Raw genomic sequence first — 18506 nt, 5'->3', positions numbered from 1 at the left:
CTATATAGAGCAAGAGGCGTCACTGCTTCAAGCTTTCTCCAGCTCATTATCTTTGTGTATGCCACGTCGTTGCAGGATCCGTCTTTGTCCAGCAGTCTCGTACTTGTCTTAGCGTCTTTACTTCTCGAGAGGTTTGTTGAAGAGCGACTTAAGTGCTTTCTACTTAACTAGCTTTGCACTGACAGCGTTGAGCTCCATTTCCACCTTCAAGAGACGAAAGTAATTTAATCAACTAAAAATGTGTATTTGGTTTATTTTTGAAATACACAGAGTTAAAGCTTATTTTCAGTACAGATGAATGACATAGGCCCCAGAAGAAACACACGCGACGAATACGGCTCAGTATATTTATCATAAATCATAAACATTTTGCATCCACCTCTGTTGCTAACAGTTATGCACGGAGCACCTGTTCCATCCCATGTCTTTTCTGCAGGCTGTGACAGTCACTTTGTGGTCCCCCTCGGTCTCCCTGCAGAAGTCCCGCCCAAATTAATACAAAATAATGCAGCGGTTTAAGTAAAATATTTTATCCACGCTAACCCTAATTTCCATATGCAGATCTGTCTCTCCCAACAGCCCCTTTCGCCATCACACCATTTCTTGCATTCTAATGCATTCTCACATCTTTACAAAATCCCACCTTCCGCCACACGCCGTGGATGTGCTCGTTTTGTCGACTTACAAATCGCTATTTCTGCACGTTTGACTTGTCCAGTGAGCAGATGCACGATAGATGCAGTGTTTTGCATGGTCTAATTTGCACGTTTTATTACCAGGAGTCAGTGGAGACAATAAAAATGGACGCGCCGGGAGATTTCTTTTCTTTACGATGCATCGACCTCCTGCTCTACTCTCAACAGGAGGCAGTTTGTCTATGTGAAGGCTCTGTCGTCTGGATGGGAAAGGTAAGTGCTTTTTTTCTGTTCCTACGCTACAAACCCGTTCAATCCTTTCTAGGCTCTGTAGTACACGGAGGGAGTGAGATTTGAACCTGTTTCATCCCCCCTCCCCTCTCCCTCACATGTAGCCTCGTTTCCAAGCTTGAAGCAATGGACCAGGTTGGCTTTTCATGTCTGTTGAACCATAAATTCAAACTCACTATCAGCAATATGATGACTGGAAACTTGATTCAGATTATTCTCTGGATGCAGTTACGAATCCACCGATCTTATTTATTATTACTAAAGCATGTAAGGATTTGATGGTTATGATGGGTGCACTTGATCATGTAATAATTGGTGTTGGTATTACTTACAGCTTTTTGATTCTTCCTGGTAAACACAGACTGTGTGTAAAGGAGAGAATATTGTATCCCACATATAGATAACTACCCACAGACTACAACAGAAATCTATTGAAATGTTTACTCCACTGTAAAATTAAGTTGCCTAATATCCAGAGCCACACACACACACACACACACACACACACACACACACACACACACACACACACACACACACTCATTTCTGCCTTATTAGTTTATGCAGGTTGTATTTGGGGGAGCTATGCTGAGGATACATCTTTTTCTTATTAGACATTTTGACTTGGGAAAGTAGGAAAATGACAAGTGTAACTAATACAATTATTGCCAGTGTGCACAAAAGCCAGGGCCTGGTATAGTTAAATGGAGTACAACCATTGTTAATTTTGTTAGTGCCTGTGCTTTCTGTGGAGCCCTGAAACTGACAAAAGGCAGTAAAAGGTTTTCAGACAAGTGAAAAATATTAATACTTCACTAAATTCTACAGTTTGATATTAAAAAAACAATAAAAGAAAAGTAAAAGAGCCTGAAAAGACATGTAAAGGTTTATGCTTAAGCAAGCAACATTTCCCATTTTGCTTTATATATTCCCACTGGGTGTGTCCATGTATGTCCAAGGCAATGATTGATCCTCTTACTGAAATGAATGAAATAAAAGCAAGTCATATGTGTGTGTGCCAGGCTAATTAGCTTGCCCGAAAACACTGTAGCTCAGCACACTGAGCACTAACATTCTCAGCTAGCAACCTACAACTGTCTTTATTCATAAAACTACACCAACTAATACAGATGTATTTTTTTTCTCTGATTAGAGTTTAAAGAAAAGTTAGAAAGTCTTATATTTCTTTTTACACTCAATTTTAACTGTTTTGTTATATTACTAGTTAATTGTCTTAACTTTAATTTATTTTGCCAAATCTGTGTCTCCATTCTTTCCCTGCTTTATGATCACAACAACACACAACAAGGTCAAAGGTTATTATCAGCTACAGTACACTTACTCACAGTGGTGTCTTGCCTTGATCAAGGACACTTCAGCATTGTATCTCAGTCTTGTATGGTAACCTGGCTGTTACAAAGGTTGCCAGCGAAAATCATTACATGCTCTGTATAATGCTGCTGTATACAGGAAAGCTTTGTCAATTGTTGAAGGAAAAGTTCGACATTTCAGGCAGCTATCTTAGCTTAGCATAACAACTGGAAATGGGGCAAACAAAATACAAAACAAAAATCTGCCTACCAGAACCTCTAAAGCATAGTAGTTAACAGATCTCTGAGCAATCGGTCCTGACCATGAAAATACCCCAATGCCATGAAACAGCAATAAGTTGTACATATTTACATTTCATAACATTTACATTTTACTTATTTGGCAGACACTTTTATTCAAAGCAACTTACAAGTGAGAGACAACTCTAAGGTTTCAGTGCAGTAGGAGACTTTGAAGTAACTACTAAGTACTAAATCTGTTAAATAAGGTGAAGTGCAAGGAAATAAAGTGCACCATAAATGTCCAAATAATTGAGATCAAGTGCCATTTGAGAATGTTAGCATGTTAGAGGCGTTAGGAGAGGAAGAACTCTCGGAAGAAATGAGTCTTCAAGAGATTCTTGAAGATAAGAGTGGGCTGCTCCTGTGCTTATATCATTTGGTAGCTCATACCACCATTGGGGAAGCACAAACACAAACAGTCTGGACTGTGAATGCTTTGTGTTCAAGGATGGAAATGCCAGATGATGATCCTTGGAGGAACGCATTGGCCAAGAAGAAGTCAAATGCTGCCCACCAAGATAACAACTGAGAAGTGAGCTGTAGCTCTAGCTGCCCTTAGGGCTTCTGTCACAGACAACAGAGCCATTTCAGTGGAGTTATTGCCCTTAAAGACCAACTGATTTGGATCAAGGAGGGCATTCCATGATAGGAATTCTGAGACCTGTTTGAGAACCACCCTTTTGATAGCCTTAGATAAGAATGAATTGATAAAATTATTCAATAGTTCCTGACTTGTGCAGGGACAAGTGAAGGCTTTTTAAGTAGAGGTGTTACCTGAGCCTGTTTGAACATGGTTGGAAATTTTCCTGAAGCCAATGAACCATTTGTTACATGTGTGATTGCTGGCACAATGCGAGTAATGGCTTGGAGGAGGTAGGTGGGATCCCTGTGCACAGGTAGGATGGCTACCAGTCAGGGGTTTTGACACATCATTCTCAGTGAGAGGGCTGAATGAGTGAACTGATGTTGTCATTAACCTGGGGAGACATAGAAGGACATGGAAGGACATGTAGGACTGCTACATGTCATGCTTTTGGGAGCTCGTGCTCAGCTAGAGGACTGAGTAAGGGAGGCGGTGAGCTATTGACCGGAGGAGGCAGAGAGGGACATAATAGCAGAGAAGACTGGTTTTCTCTGAGTGGTTCAGAGACAGTTTCAGGAAGAAGGAGGGAAAGATCAACTGAGAAGTTTGTGACTGGTGGAGGTGATGGAGGACTGAGTAGCATATGGTGTAAAATCAGTGGGGTCACTGGTTTTATGCCTTTTTTCTCAGCAGCTCTGAGATCAGTATGTAGTTCTCGAATGGGGTCAGTCAGCTATGGGTGAGGTGGGTGAGAGGTTTGGTGGATAAAGGACACCAACTATTAAGACATTAGTGTAGAGCAGAGAGACTCTGTGGCATCATTGATCTCTAGTGAGGAAAATGTGGTACGACCAGGTAGAGTGGAGGCAACCACTGAGGAAAGGTAGGTCATACACAAGTTGTAGAGGTTGTGGTGGCATGAAACCAGAGGTGGTGGGATGGCAGTTCCAGAGGGCATACAATGAAGCAGATGAAGCAATGGTTAGAGAGGTGCAGAGTCATGCCAGTTAGCCTGTCTGTAGCACTGTTTCAGATGAGGTCAAGTTCTTCACTGTCTTTGTGAGGTGGAGGGCTGCAAACCCATTTTAGTTCAAATTAGTGCATTAGGGACAAGAAGTCCACAGAAATTGTCTAAATGGATATTCATATCACCTAGAATGATTAGACAGCCATGTTTGGGAATGGAAAACGACAGCATACCTAGCTCATCCACAAAATCACCCATTTGTCCTTGTGGACAGTAACTAACTGATTTGTTGGAAATTAGGAGGCCAGTCTCCTTGGCTGGGCGGACAGGGAAGTATAGGAGAATATGTGGTTAGTGGAGAGTCCAGCCTATTAAGCAGTATTTTCTGGTTTAATCCAAGTCTCAGAGAGTGCCAGGTTAAAGGATAGCTGGTTACCATAGGCAGGAATGAAATCAGCTTTGTTCACTGCAGACTGGCAATTCCACAACCCAACAGAGAAGGAAGCACATGTGGATGAGGATTATTGCAATGACCTGAGGTTAGCCAGATTTCATTGCCTTTTGATATAGTGAGAGGACAAGAGGAATAGAATAGAATAGTCTGTTTTTTGGCATGCAGTAGAAGTATTGATGCTCTCTCTCTATGATTCATACGTCTTCTGAATTAGTAGCACAAAATGATTTGGTTTTTGGAGCATGAGCTCGTTCACTCTCTTCTACTGGGCAAAACCAACAAGGACATCCCAACACTTGTAGCAATAATGCACACTAACTACACAAATGAGTTTGTGCCGTAACGTAGTAGGAAGGACACCTTACACAGGAATATCTGCGAATGAGATTAATCACTTATGTAACAACTGTAGTCTCCACACGCCTTGTGAAGTTGTCGCTCAGGTCTCACATATGTTGTTTTATTACTGCTGATCTGAGATGGGCAAATTTTTTATTGAATTGTGATTTTTGTTTTAACAGAATCTATTATTGTGATTGATGACACAAGGCAAATGCCCTGCTATGGTGAAACTGTAAACATCTATTCTGTTTTCTGCATTTTATTGTGGATGCCTGCTAAAATGTGCAATTGGCCATATACTAGGCCCATGTGCCTTTCAGTAATAAAATGATATTCTACTGTTTTTAGACACTTAAAACAGTTGTAAATGGTGTTTAAGCTTGACCTCAAAACAGCCATCTATAACTTTGGCTGGAGTACTAATCTGGACGTTGTAAAATAATGTTATCCTATGACTGGTAGTTTGACCTCTGGAAATCCTGTACGATACAGTTCCACCATTACCTCCCCCTTTTTAAGGAGTGTAGTCAGAGGCCTGTAATGACTTTGCATAATGAGTTACATTCTCTTTTTTCATTGGGTCTGCTTTCTAAAAGATCTCTGTATTGTACAGGAGAGAGTGCTAGTCCCTTTTATCTCTAGAAAAAAAACCCTTGTGGCTACAGTTTGATCAATTAAACTCCTGAAAGGGCCCCCCTCTTTTCATTCCTCTGCCTGAGAGGAATATAAAGTTATCAGTCTTCCCAAGCGATATGAGGACAGAAATAAGTAGTTTGTCTATAAAAATGTCCAGGTACTTTATCAGCGTCCCAGTAGGCCCCGAGGCCCTGACACTGTTCAATGTGGCTCTCCTGTACTCCAGTCTCATGTGCTCTCTCTTTCCCCTCCCTCTCTCCCTGTCTACTTTGTCTCTGCCTGAGGCCCGTTCCTCTCTGGCAGGGGTGTACGCTGCAGGCCCTGCACCTCAGTGGGATTGACTGGGGCTCGAGCCCCAAGTGAGGTTATCGATTTCAATCAGTGGCTTGGGAGATTGGAGCTGAATGATGCCTTAGACTTTAAAAAGTGGTCAGCAGCACTGCTGTTTGTTGTTTGGGGGGAAAATGCTGTAGGAGGAGGCACTTTGCTTTTGATGAGAAGTCAGATAAACAAACAAACAGAATTATATGTTTAGAGCGAGAGATCTTAATCCTCTAGTTTGTAGTTTTACTGTACAGCATGTTAGTGTGGGTATTGCAGGAGGTAAAATGGGCCAAATAGATTGAAAAAGCCCAAAAACTGCAGACAACAGATGTTGCATATTAACGGTGATTAAATGTAGGGCTGCAACCAACAATTATTTTCTCTATTGATTGATCTGTTCACAAAGAATGAATCATTCATTAAAAAAAAAAAAACAAAAACAACACATATATGATTACACATTCAAACTGTATGTTTTACTTGTCCAGAGTTGGAACCAGATGGCGGAGTTAAATGATAATTATTATCAGTTGCATTAATTTTGTGTTGATTGACTAATCAGTACATTGACTAATAGTAACAGTTCTAACTGATTTGTGTATGCACAATAAACACTTTGGAAATGGCCTGCTCAACACCTTGTGTAATTACATTGCATTTAATATAAACTAATGTATATAAAAAAAACACACTGACTAACTTCACGTATAACCATAACGGTTGGTTGCATAATCTGGGTAAAGGAGTGGGAGTTTAAGCAATTAATATGCTTTAATACTGCATTCTCCTCATAGTGCACAAGGTGTTTTTCTTGTTGAGTAGATACTGAAAAGAGTGAGGTGACAACTTTTTGTTCCATCACTGTTCACAGGAAAGTGCAGGCATAAAAGACAGACTGATAAAGTTCCTGTTTTGCTTAAAGAGGGAAGTTAGTTCACACAATGAGAGCGCTGCTGTTTTTATGCTCTCAGAAGCATTTGCATCAAGGCCAGGAGATTAAACGTGTGGGTTGGGAACTGGAGAGAGTGTGTTGTCTCGCTTGGGGCCCCCGATGCCAGAGTTCTAGCTTTCATCGCACTGGGTGAAAGATTTCTCCTGGACGTATCACTCTCTGTGGCTACAGGTGGGTGGTTCACATGCTGTAGGTGGCAGCCACTGTGGATTTCATGCAAAAGTACAGAGGAGGTGGCTGTGGGCAAATTGTTTCACAATTGCCAATGTTCAATACTCTGTGCTGAGATGTTGAATCCCACACTCTATAAACTCATTTGTGTAGTTAGATGGTATTTGGAGTGTTGGAGTGATAATATTTAAAATTGTAGGTGTGTTTTTTTTTAGACTTGGACTTCGTTATAAAGAACCAATAATGATATCCAGTGGGACACTAATGTTTTTGCATATCTGTTCACAAAAGGAAAATGCTGCCTGACATGTAACACTGAAATGATTTGTTGATTAATTCATTTGAAATTTCAAAAAACAAACATTAGTTTCTTCCAAGCTACTCAAATGTGAACATAACATTTAATACTTTCCTTTGTCATAGATTTATGATAGTAAACTGAAAATCTCTGGGTTTTACACTTTTTTCCCGTTTTTCATTTTTTGTTTCATTCTTACTGGCAAACTTTTCTCCACTATGTCATGCAGTTTCATGGCTGACTTTTGTTAGGGTGTTTTTCCTCATAAAAACAGACATCATTATAAAATGCAACAGTATGGTCTATGAGTGACCTAGTGTTCTTAACACAGATGAATTTATACATTTTTACACATTTGAAGTTTTGTAAGTGCATTTTGGCTGATGGTGAATATTTGGCTTTCAAATGGTTCACTCATTTTTCACCATATCCTTTTTTTGAAGGCTCCATGTTCACTGCAGTTGTGCTGGTGCTTGGCTGTCTGCTGCAGAGGAAACTAGTAACCACAGAGGGGCATCATGGGACCAACTGCTATGTCTTCTATGCAGTGCAGATGGACGGAGGCATCAGAGCTGCCAAAGCTTTGGCCGAACAGCACGGACTGGAGTTCATACAACGGGTCAGTGCATGTTTAAAACCCCTGTGATTACCTCCACCTATGGGCCTGCAATTTACATTTTCTAAATTTGGTTACAGAAGGCATTTCTTCTCCAGAGCTGCCAAAGTGCTGACTTCTATTTCCTATTTGAGGGATATCTGACTTTCATCAAATTACAGCAGCGTTTCTGAATATTTCATATCTGATCAAAGACACACAGAGTGGGCTGTCCACACAGAGTCACACACACACACACACATACATATGATGTGTATGTGCATATGTGTATATGCATCCAAAAAGGCACACATAAGCACATACAGTCACTTCTGTTTAGCCGACCCTAGTTTATACCTGTGAGAAACTTCTCTATGTGGAATAGACTCCAGCTGAATGTCTTTTGGAGATGATGGGGTCTTTACCTATTTGTCTGAGTTTTAATCTGTCATGCTGAAATCTTTCCATTTGTCAGAAGACTAGATGTGATTTATCCACATCAATACTTTAAAGGTTACTTTGGTTGTTGAGTCTGAAAGTGTGTCAGCTAACCTCAAAAAATCTTCTCGGCTGCACTAAAAAATAAGGGCTCGGAGCAGGTCTTGGTTAGGTGGAATACAGTAGTTTTGCTTTTTTGTAAGAGTGAGTTCAAAGAGGGGGTTCGAGGGTATAAGAGATTTTGAAATGAACTTCTTCTGATTCTCTTTAATGAAAGATTCACAGTTAGAAAAATTTAAAAGGTAAGAGCCCTTATGAATTGACATCATTCCTGCTGTGCTCTGTTAAATTCAAGATTTTAAAAGGGATCCTCTTATTTAATGTCTTCTCTGCAAAAAGACTTTGGATAAAATGTACTATTTGATTAAAAACATATTGTAAGCAATCCATTATGAAAATTTCAGATGGTAAAACACACACATATTTTAAGTTCCTCACATTAAATACAGTGAGGATGATCCTTAAAATGAATTAAATGGCAAATGGACAGCTACATTTTAGAGAATTTAACCAAAGCAGCATATTTCTTGAATTTTACCATTGTATTTTTAAATATTATGTTTTTTTTTATTTTCATAGTTCTGCACATAAATGATTATAGACAGAGCCCTGCACCAGAGACCTTTGAGAAAATATTATTATATCACACCCACAGTCTCTAAATGAATAAAGTGCAAGTCTTTAAGTGTAGTCCACTTTGTTCTTTGTTGGCAGATGTATTGATTTTGCTCACAGCAGATGACCATAAAACTGTGATTTTATGTTATTGATGAGCAATCCTGGAGATGTGTGACTGTGTGTGTGTTTTGACATTATTGATAAGAGTTAGTGGGAGTGTCTGTTGGCCTGGTGTGAGGCTGTGTGCAGCGTTGACTCTGGGGAACGGGGACGCGAGCTCATTTCAACCTTGGCCCTGCTGCCTCCGCTGCCTCTTCTGCTGCTGCCTGGATCATGAATAAAACATCTCTTTGACCTTTATCAGAAGTGTATTGGACAGTCCACCCCCGTCTCTGTCTTCCTCTCTGCCTGTCTCTCTCTCTTATTGTCCCTCATGTATGCACATAAACACCTCTGCTTCTTTCCTCATTGTTTTCTGCTCTTTTATACACCGCTGTTAGTCCCTCAATGCAGTGATCACTTGTAATGACCAAAAAAAAGCAAATATATATGCTTTAGAGTCTCACATCATGCATTTACATAGTACTATATAACACATACTTGCAATATTTTGTTTATATTCTGGTTTAACATTTGTGAAATGGTGAAACAATCCTGCAGCATGTTAGAAATCAGTGATAGGACGTTGTGGTGTGATTCTCTCTTAGTCTATTGTCAGGTTAATGCAGTAAGTGTGCTTGTGTGTTAATAAGGTGTCCAACCCAGCAGCACCATATCCTGAGAGCCTCAGACAACCCCCACTTTCACAGTCCCCCCAGGTCCAATTTGCTGACTGGCTTCTTTTACCTGTCTGTCGCCAGAGGCTGATGCTAAATGTCACTGACACTAAATCGCCTTTGTTAAGTTAAACCTATTCTAATTGTGTCACCTGTGATTTGTGATTTTTGCCTTGCGTGCAGCAAATATCATATATCAAGAAGAAGCTGGTGCTTCACAATTTGCTGTGATTTTTTTTTTTTTTTGAAAACATTGAAGTGGAATGAAAAGTCTGACAAGCCCAACGCCAGCTTGGGAGGATTGTGATGTCTGCTGGCATTCCAGTGGTAATGCTGCATGAGTGGAATGGGAATCAAATGTCTCCATGCTGGCACTCAACATATTGTTGGTCTCTTTGATTTAGTGTACAGCATCCAGGAAAATGTCATCGCATCTCTCCATTGTGTAGACTTGACATATCCATTTTGCAACTGTAAAATACAAAGAGAAACAAAGCAAAATACCCAAGCTGATGTCTTTATGCCACATGGACAGATTTACTGTGATGTACTGCAGTTGCTTTTTGCAGGTGCCTCTTTGGTAGCAGACACACTGAAGCCTTTCCTGTCAGTCTGTGTGACTTTCAAATGTGTCAAAGAGATAGACTTGATCCATCTACATTTACCTCTCACTTGTCTTAACTGTTGTTCATTTAAAATGTTTAGAGATAGTTCATAGTTTGTGAATAATCCTTTTAAATTAGAGGCTAAATCAGCTCATTCAGAATAAGATGCAGTGAAATGTCACAAAATTTAGATTAAAAAAAAAACAACAAACCTAATAAATGTAGTGCAACCAGGAAGCTCTTTCTTGTAATTATTATGGCTGTGGTGGTGCTGACGTGGATTCAAAGATTAGTGTCATTCAATGGTGAGTCTCATCTCCAACCACGGCTGTGGCGTTGTAATGCAATCAATGTGAGCAAGAGAGAAAGAAATACTCTGACTATGCAGGTAATGGCAGCCATTACAGGTGCAGGGTTTCACACACAACGACAAAGGAAAAACAACCTGATCGTGATCTAAAATAGATGATTTTCTGTTTCGCTTTATGCCGCCACAGAACAACAGCTCAGTGACTTGATATTACACGCTGATTAAAAAAGAAAAAGAAAAAAAAAGTCTCAGCTTGCAGCCTTACTTACAATACAGCCGACCTAGTTTAAAGTTGCATCACATGATACTGCATTGTTTACAGGTATTATTCCTTGCTTACTTAAGAGTTTGCAAATCCGATTAGAGCCAGATTAAGTCTATGTGTTGTATTGTTTTTATTTTAGCTGAGATCACTACTTCAAGAATTATGAGCCTGCGTGTGTGTGTGTGTGTGTGTGTGTGTGCACATGCATGTGTGTGCAGGGTTTTTGTCTTGAACTCTGACACCAGGAAGTCCCTGGTCTCCAACCAATGGTGAAAGGCCTCCCAGATTCCCCCTCTCTCCAGTGAGGTGGAATACTGCCGACAGATTACCATATCATTACCATACCATTAGCATAACATTACTGCGGCACAGTTTGGCTCACTGTCCGTGGACGTGCTATCAGCTCATCGAGAGATTCAATCCCCAATCCGCTTCGTGCTTCCATCCTCCCTCACCTCCCCTTCCCTCCCTCTGTACACTCGAGGTGTGTTTTCCATCTGAGTAAAGCAGATGTAATTGAGGTAGAGCACTGGATTTACCGGCTAAATGAAATCACACAAACGCTTCACGATCAGCCGGGGCCGCTGTCGTACACATTCAGAGAGCTCCCTCTCTGAAACCTCATAGCGCTGCACCCAATTCAGAATTTCTAATATCCTCTCAGAAATAGCCTCAGTGAGATGCTAAGCTATGTCAAGCCTTACTCTGGTTGGATTACTCCAGGCTGTTGTATTATGACCAGGTGTGTATGTGTCTGTGCGTGAAAAAGGAAAAAAGGCCGACGTGCCACCATCTTCTCCCTGGCCTCTTCCTTTCCCTTTTTCTGTACCATAGGGCACCCAGGGGCGCCAAAAGGGACACCAATCCTCTAATGGTTGGGAGCGAGGGCCCATTCCATTAGTCAGGGGGCCCAGAGTTCACCGCTGCTCCCCAGCATGAGGAGGGTGGAGGGAGTGAAATGGAGGCAGGTGTTGGCCGGGGGCAACACAGAGGGCAACACAGCACCAGCTGCATGCTGGGAAATGCACATCCCCACTCCCTCTCTGCCTATTTCTGTTTCTTCATGCAAGTACAGATGCACACACATACACACACACACCTTGTGCATATAGCATTCACAACACACACACACACACACACACACACACACAGACTTCCTATCACCCGCTTTTGTCACCAATTTCATTCATTCCAGTAAGCTTTTCTCCATTTTCCTTATCTCTTTCTTTCGCTCTCTCAGCCTCACACACTCATTCACTCATGCCTATCTCCATCTCTTTCATTTTCGCTCTCTCTTTGCTTACCTCCCCCCGCCCCTCCCTCACTCATACCTCACTCTCATTTATAAATGGAGAGAAGACTTGACTGAGGAATATGTGGAGAAGATGTGCTTTCCCTCCCAGGTGGGAAACTCTGGTGGGAGATGAAGGCAGAGGAGGAGAAGAAGAAGAAGAGGAAGAAGGAAGGGGGGTGAGCAGGAGGAGAGCACAAATTATGATACTACTCCCTCTCTTTCTCTTCCTCTCTCTCTCTCTCTCTCTCTCTCTGGGCTGAGATGATGTATGGCTGCAAAGGCCACATGTTGGCCGTGTGATGGATTAAAGCACTTTGTAGGAAAATTACTGAGAGCGCCTCAGCACACCCGAGTCTAGCCCTTAATAAAACTCTCTTCAATATTGAAATGGAGAGAGAGAGGGAACGAGAGAGAGATAAAGAAGATAAAGGAAGATGGTGGACGAGAGCAGGGAATGGTGGTAGAAGCACGCAAACATGTTCATACACAATGTTCTCCTAGGTGATCTAGAATATGGAGAGATATTGTAAAATTGCATGTTGAATAGCTTTACTGTTTGATTTTACCACAAATTTTTGTTCAGAACAGATTTGTAAAAATGAGCTTAAACTATACTTTATGAAGTGGTTGTGTATCAGAAGCTTGGTAGACGAACTTTTGTTCAGTACTGCTGCTGTCGAGTGTATCGTCTTCTCCAGTTTCCATTTCTTACCTAAACTAAGAAGCTGGACAGAGAATCCAGTCCGAACCTGTGTAACAGAACATAAGTGCACACCAGTCTTAATTTTCATAGATCATTGTACATTTATTTTCATCCAGGTGGAGGGTTATTTTTCAGTTGAAGGAACTGTACGTTTTCATTTTATTTGCATTCTGGTTCTTAACTGAGTGTTACTCATGTTAGATAGAAATAACTAGCAGAACTGTAGTCATGTGGATTTGATTATAATAACAAAGTATGGTGGTGAAAATGCAATAATCCTGATTATGCACTACTCAGCTATTCCAATATAATTCATTTAGTTAATTCATTGGTGACAACACTTCGTAAGCACCTGACTATATTGCTAACTAATGATATAATAACAACATCAACCAACCTGAGATATTACAAAAAAAAGCAATTGTAAGATGTCACCTTAAGGCATTGTTAAAAAAAAGTTACACATTTCATAGACACAGTAAACAAATATTAGAAATAATTACTTATATCATCAGTTAAAATACAGTACAACCTTTAAATAATCATCATGTAATATATTCATTCACAGTGAAATGATTAATATTTTATTAAATAATTAATCACTCAGGTTGTCATCAGTGTCTGTAGGAAGCTTTAACCCAGAGTTTATTCTAATATGGCATGTTGACTGAGTTTCACATACTATAGCATAGTACCAATGTGTTGGGATTAATGCATAGTTTTAGTGTCCTGTAAACTAATTTCAAATATGTTTGTTCACTTCCCTACAACTGATGACACACAGTATATCTTTTGTAATGCAATACTAAACCTCTAATATCATCTGACTGTTGTATTTCTTCTCTCGTCTGGCTTCTTTTTACAAGTTGCGACATTCCCAAAATATTAGCTGTGAACTTGGCGACTACATTGTGTTTATTACATTTTAATAATACTACAGAAATAAGGTCCAGGTTGTAATATACTGGAAATTTCCTGTAAAACTGACACTAAATAACTCAACACTCAATCCTAGACTAATGGTATACTATAGCCAATCAGCCCCTGTATTTGTCACTTTAAGATGGACTGTAGAACCCTTCACTCCCCCTCCATCTCCTGCATTTCCTGCCAATACCGTAACCAACAAGGCTTAACTGCTCACCCCATTTAGCCCCTAGCATACCCCCTCCATCACCCAGCCCTCCTCCCGTCTCTCCTTACTGCTTCTCCATAGTCTGGGCTGTGGAGGCCACAGCCCCTGTAGGGCTGTTAGTGTACACACCAGCTGCTGTTTTCTCCATAGGGTGGGCTGCCTCATGTGGCTCTCACACACAGCTTCAGTGACTCTTGATGTCTGTGTTTGTTTTTGTTTATCCTTCATGCTTTTCCCTTCTTTTCTCCCTCCATTTCTGTTTCTCTCTCCTCTTTCTGTTTGTCTGTTGGAGGCCGTCAGTGGCAGTGGGGCATACAGCTCCTGTGGATGTTTCTCAAAGTCCAACTCTGCTGAACTGCCATCAGAGACTGTAGAACACATCAGACTTGTAGCAATCTTAGATTTCAAAGGCTTCTGTAGAGATGTACTACACATTTTGTTTGAGCTTGAGCCTATAAATTACTTTGTGACTGGGATATTGGGATAATCACAATAAACAGATGAAACCACTTAGTTGCAGTGGCTGATTATCTTTGTACCTGGTGTGTGGTTTTGTAGTCATTCCCATTTCCAATAAAGCCCTAAAGAAGCTCTAGTTATCAGCCCATAGTCTGCCCCAAAAGTACACAAACAAAAGTAGCTAACAAAAGAAATAGATGTCAAATTTAGTAGCGTGACCAAAAAAAACTCAATTTACATTTGTGAATATTCATTTCGCCTAACTTTGTTTGGTGCTGGGTAGGCAGTGTACATTGAGTTTATCATTGCTGAAAATGGCTGTCTCCTACTAGAAACAAGTGTAATGAAAACACTGTGAAAGCGTCAAAGCAGTGAAATTGCGAGCTGTAAAACCAAAACCATGAGCTTGAAAACACTGTATTAAAGGGAACTGCATAGATGGGTGATAATCTAGTGTGGGCTGTTCTCCTCAAGCAACTTCTGTCACATTTTGCATAGTCATTTAACACCCCCTTTTATGCAACAGTGCTGATTAGTGCAGCTCTAAGTTTCCTTTTTTGGTAATAATGAACTTTAAAAAATGAAGGAGAAGTAAAATAGTGAATTTAGCTTTGTATCTTTGCCTTTTCTTTTGCTGTTTCACTGTTACTTAGATGATTGTCATCTTAGAGGATCTTGGTTTTCTTATGCTGTTTTCACTGCATTTGTGTGCGTGTGTGTGTCTGCGTCTGTGTGTGTCTGTGTGTGTGCGTGCGTGCGTGCACAGGTGTGTGTGCTCTCCGCTTATGCTCCTCCTCTGTTTGTAGTTGTGACTGAAACTTTCTATCAAGCCTTTGAGATGGAAAAATGACCTTGTAACACCTCAGTCAACACAGTCTGTGTGAAATGTAGGATACTGTTGCATCTGGTCAGCTCAGTTAAGCAGAACAGACTGTTTGCTTAGCACAAACTGCTAGGTTTTAGCTTGTGTTAGTAGCTACTTGGCTTCAGCTCTGCTCAGCTTAGCAACACAATTTATATTAATCTCAGTATTAATATTTATCCTCTGATAAAACTGTGGTTTACTTTCTTTTCTCTTTATGAATATCAATAAGAAGTTCAGTTTCGCCTCTGCTAAATTTTGATAGGCATCATTGTCAGTTTATGTATCATGTGATTAACAATGTGATAATCTTTATTTAAAAAAAGATTAATTGTAAGGCAACTTTCAAGGCAGAGGTGGACAGTTTTTTCACAGATCATCATAAAGCTTCAGATCAAGTCTTTTTTTTAAGCTCTCAGCAAACAAACAAAACAGAAAATTAAAGAACAGAAAGACATGAAAAATAAACCCAGGATTAAAAAAACAGGTATTAAGGAACAAAAGATAGATTAAGTGCAACTCAGTACCTGCAGCTTTTGCTGAGCTTCTGTGTTTCACAGTGTCTTAAATCAGCATTTTCTTTCAAGTGAGTTGTTTTGAATTTTGATGCCTGGGCCTTTCAGTCATATGCTGTACAGTATGATAATCTGATGTGACACTTGGAGAGGGAGCAGGGAGGGAGGCATTTTTTTTATCTATAGAGTCAGTGAAAATGGGGGTGAAAAATCAAAACAAAATACAGAAATGACAAAAATATGCAATAACACTGTGTTGCAAAATCTAGAGTCACTGATGGATTGAGTGAATATAACAAAAATACTACCTCACATGATAAGAAAGTGGAATTGAACTATAAAAGTAGTTCTTTAGCAACCAGAGTGTTTATCAGTAGGCTCTTGTGAAGAGCTTTTAGAGTCAAATGAAAGTAAGCATATCAAACACAATAATTATTCAGTCCAGTTTCATGACATTTTCATGACAAAATTGGTCTTTTTTTCTCAAATCAAGTCTTATGATCATTCAAATTTTTCCATTGAAATTAAAAGTCAGGCAATTCTGAAAGAGTTTAATTAGAGCTTTTAGTGTCCTTTACTTTGTCAAGTGTCACAGCTGGAGGAAAATCCAGCAGGGTTGTGCTGAACCTTTAAGTGAAGAGCAGTTCATGTTCCAGTGTTTTATAGGGATTTTAACTAAGGTAAATTTAGCATTTTTGTATTATCTTGATTTATAATATTGTATGTGTCTTTATGCTGTCAACATTTAGACCAGTATGATGAACTTAACTTACCTAATGGCAGAGTAGATGCTGCTGATGTCTCAGGCAGCACAGTAGCCAGTACTGTGTGTACTGTGTACAGTGTGCCATAATGAATTTTACACTGTAGCTGTATTTGTTCCTCAGGCTGTGCATTAGGTAGATGTTAAAACAAAATAAAAAGCCGCAATGGGACAATTAAAATCCAGTTCTTTAATTAATGTATCTGTTATTCTTCTCTCTAATTGCTATGGCTTCTAACTTGCATAATTGGAAGTGATTTTTGGTTGAGCTCCAAAATGCTGAAGTCCAATTTTACTCCTTATGGGAGGTTCAGTAGTTGTTCAGCTCAGAAGCAGTAGTCAGGTCTGCAGCTGATCCAACAAAGTCATATTTGGAGATTATTGTTGTGTTTTTGGTTTCTCTATCACACTGCATATTCAATGAGACTGCCTTTTAGCAGTTTTGAGCAAGAATGTCCTGTATTTGAATACACTGGCTGCTAGATCCTTTCTCTGTGGAATTCACATGTTTTCCCCATCTCTGTGGGTTTCCATATGCAGGTCAGGTCTTCTGGAGACTTTCTGGAGACACATACAGTAATAGATTATGTTAATATAATTAGTATAATTAGTACATTGTCCATGCAGTATCTTTGGGGGACTACATATATAGAGATTGAAGTCATTTATTTTGGTGGTTAGCTGGTATTTTTTGCAGTGTGCTTTTACAGAGGAGGAAGATTGTAGTTTTATACAACTACTACTTTTGTCTTGCACAAACAAACTTCTGCAAACTTGAATAAACCTCTGCAAATGTGATTATATGAATAGTTTTAAAAGTGTCCCCCACTGCAAATCATTGTTAGATTTTTATTTATTTATTTTTGTGTGTGTGTGTTAAGATATGGGGTGGTCTGTATATATTGAATTTTGGGAGGTTTTCAGCAGTACCCTTTTCTTTCTGTGGCAGGGCTATTGTTTTTTTTTTGCTCCATTAATCACAGCTGTAGTCTGTGATTCATTGGAGACATTCGGTTAAGTTTGAAATTAGCTGCCATAGCTTATATGAGACTGCTTGATTTGATGACCCAGTCATTTTTAAAAATATTTTAAAGCAACCACTCCTCTGTTTTCTCCATTCTTTAACTTTATAATTTGCTATTCCAACAATATTCTTAATCAAGGTCAAATGATTTCTTGATTATATAGGTATTGTAAGAGTTACAGCTGTTGGTAATGATGCTTTATTACTGCTTTTCTTGCAAAATATCTGAAACTACATTTTAACATGACAATCTTAGATAAAGTGCACATTTCAGATAAAATTATATTGAAATTCTTGTATCATAAACATATGTCAGTACCCAGGATTTTTGATTTCCTGCAGCAACATATTCAGTTATTATCCTCTGAGGGCTTTGCAGCCCTCCTCCTACAGCAGCAGTACTGTTATGCTAATTTCCTCTTCATCAATGCTTTGGACTAAGGTTATGCATTGGAGAGGTTCAGTTAAGCAGTCAGGAGCTTGAGAATAATTTGAATAGTCCTGTCTGTCAGCTTATACCTCTGTCTGGAGTCTGAAGGTCTAGTTGAATTGTGGAGTCTCCCTCAGTCCAAGAAGAGGGCACTAGGTCAGGGTGCTGTGCCTTTGTGTATACTGTATCAGTATCACAGATTCAGTGTTCATATCATGCTTTAGAAAAAACTCAGATGGAGTTGGAAGAAGTTCATGTTTCTCTGAACCTGGATCATTTCATTTTAAAGGTTCCATATTGTAGAAAGTTTTTTAAAATTATTATAAACGACACTTAGGTGTTATATAAATACTCAAAGTATCAAAATGCTCAATCCACAGAGAAATGT

At 39.6% G+C, this 18506-nt stretch overlaps 1 protein-coding gene across 2 annotated transcripts in view; it reads left to right on the top strand.

Annotated features, from left to right (window-relative positions):
- The first annotated feature begins 46 nt into the window (after positions 1-46).
- The window catches only part of LOC108887327 (furin-like protease kpc-1), a 162971-nt gene continuing 144511 nt past the window's right edge, over positions 47-18506 (top strand). The window contains exons 1-3 of one of the 2 annotated variants that reach the window (XM_051076407.1): positions 47-131; positions 780-908; positions 7710-7885. In XM_051076407.1, coding sequence (XP_050932364.1) covers positions 7715-7885 — 171 coding nt within the window. In that variant the 5' untranslated portion in view covers positions 47-131; positions 780-908; positions 7710-7714. Of the gene's footprint in view, positions 132-779; positions 909-6800; positions 6969-7709; positions 7886-18506 lie in introns of those variants that run through there. The other variant, XM_018682697.2, reaches the window with a different exon arrangement.

Source organism: Lates calcarifer, linkage group LG15 (assembly GCF_001640805.2).
Source record: "Lates calcarifer isolate ASB-BC8 linkage group LG15, TLL_Latcal_v3, whole genome shotgun sequence".
Classification (NCBI taxonomy): domain Eukaryota; kingdom Metazoa; phylum Chordata; class Actinopteri; family Centropomidae; genus Lates; species Lates calcarifer.
This window is presented reverse-complemented; position numbering and strand designations above follow the sequence as displayed.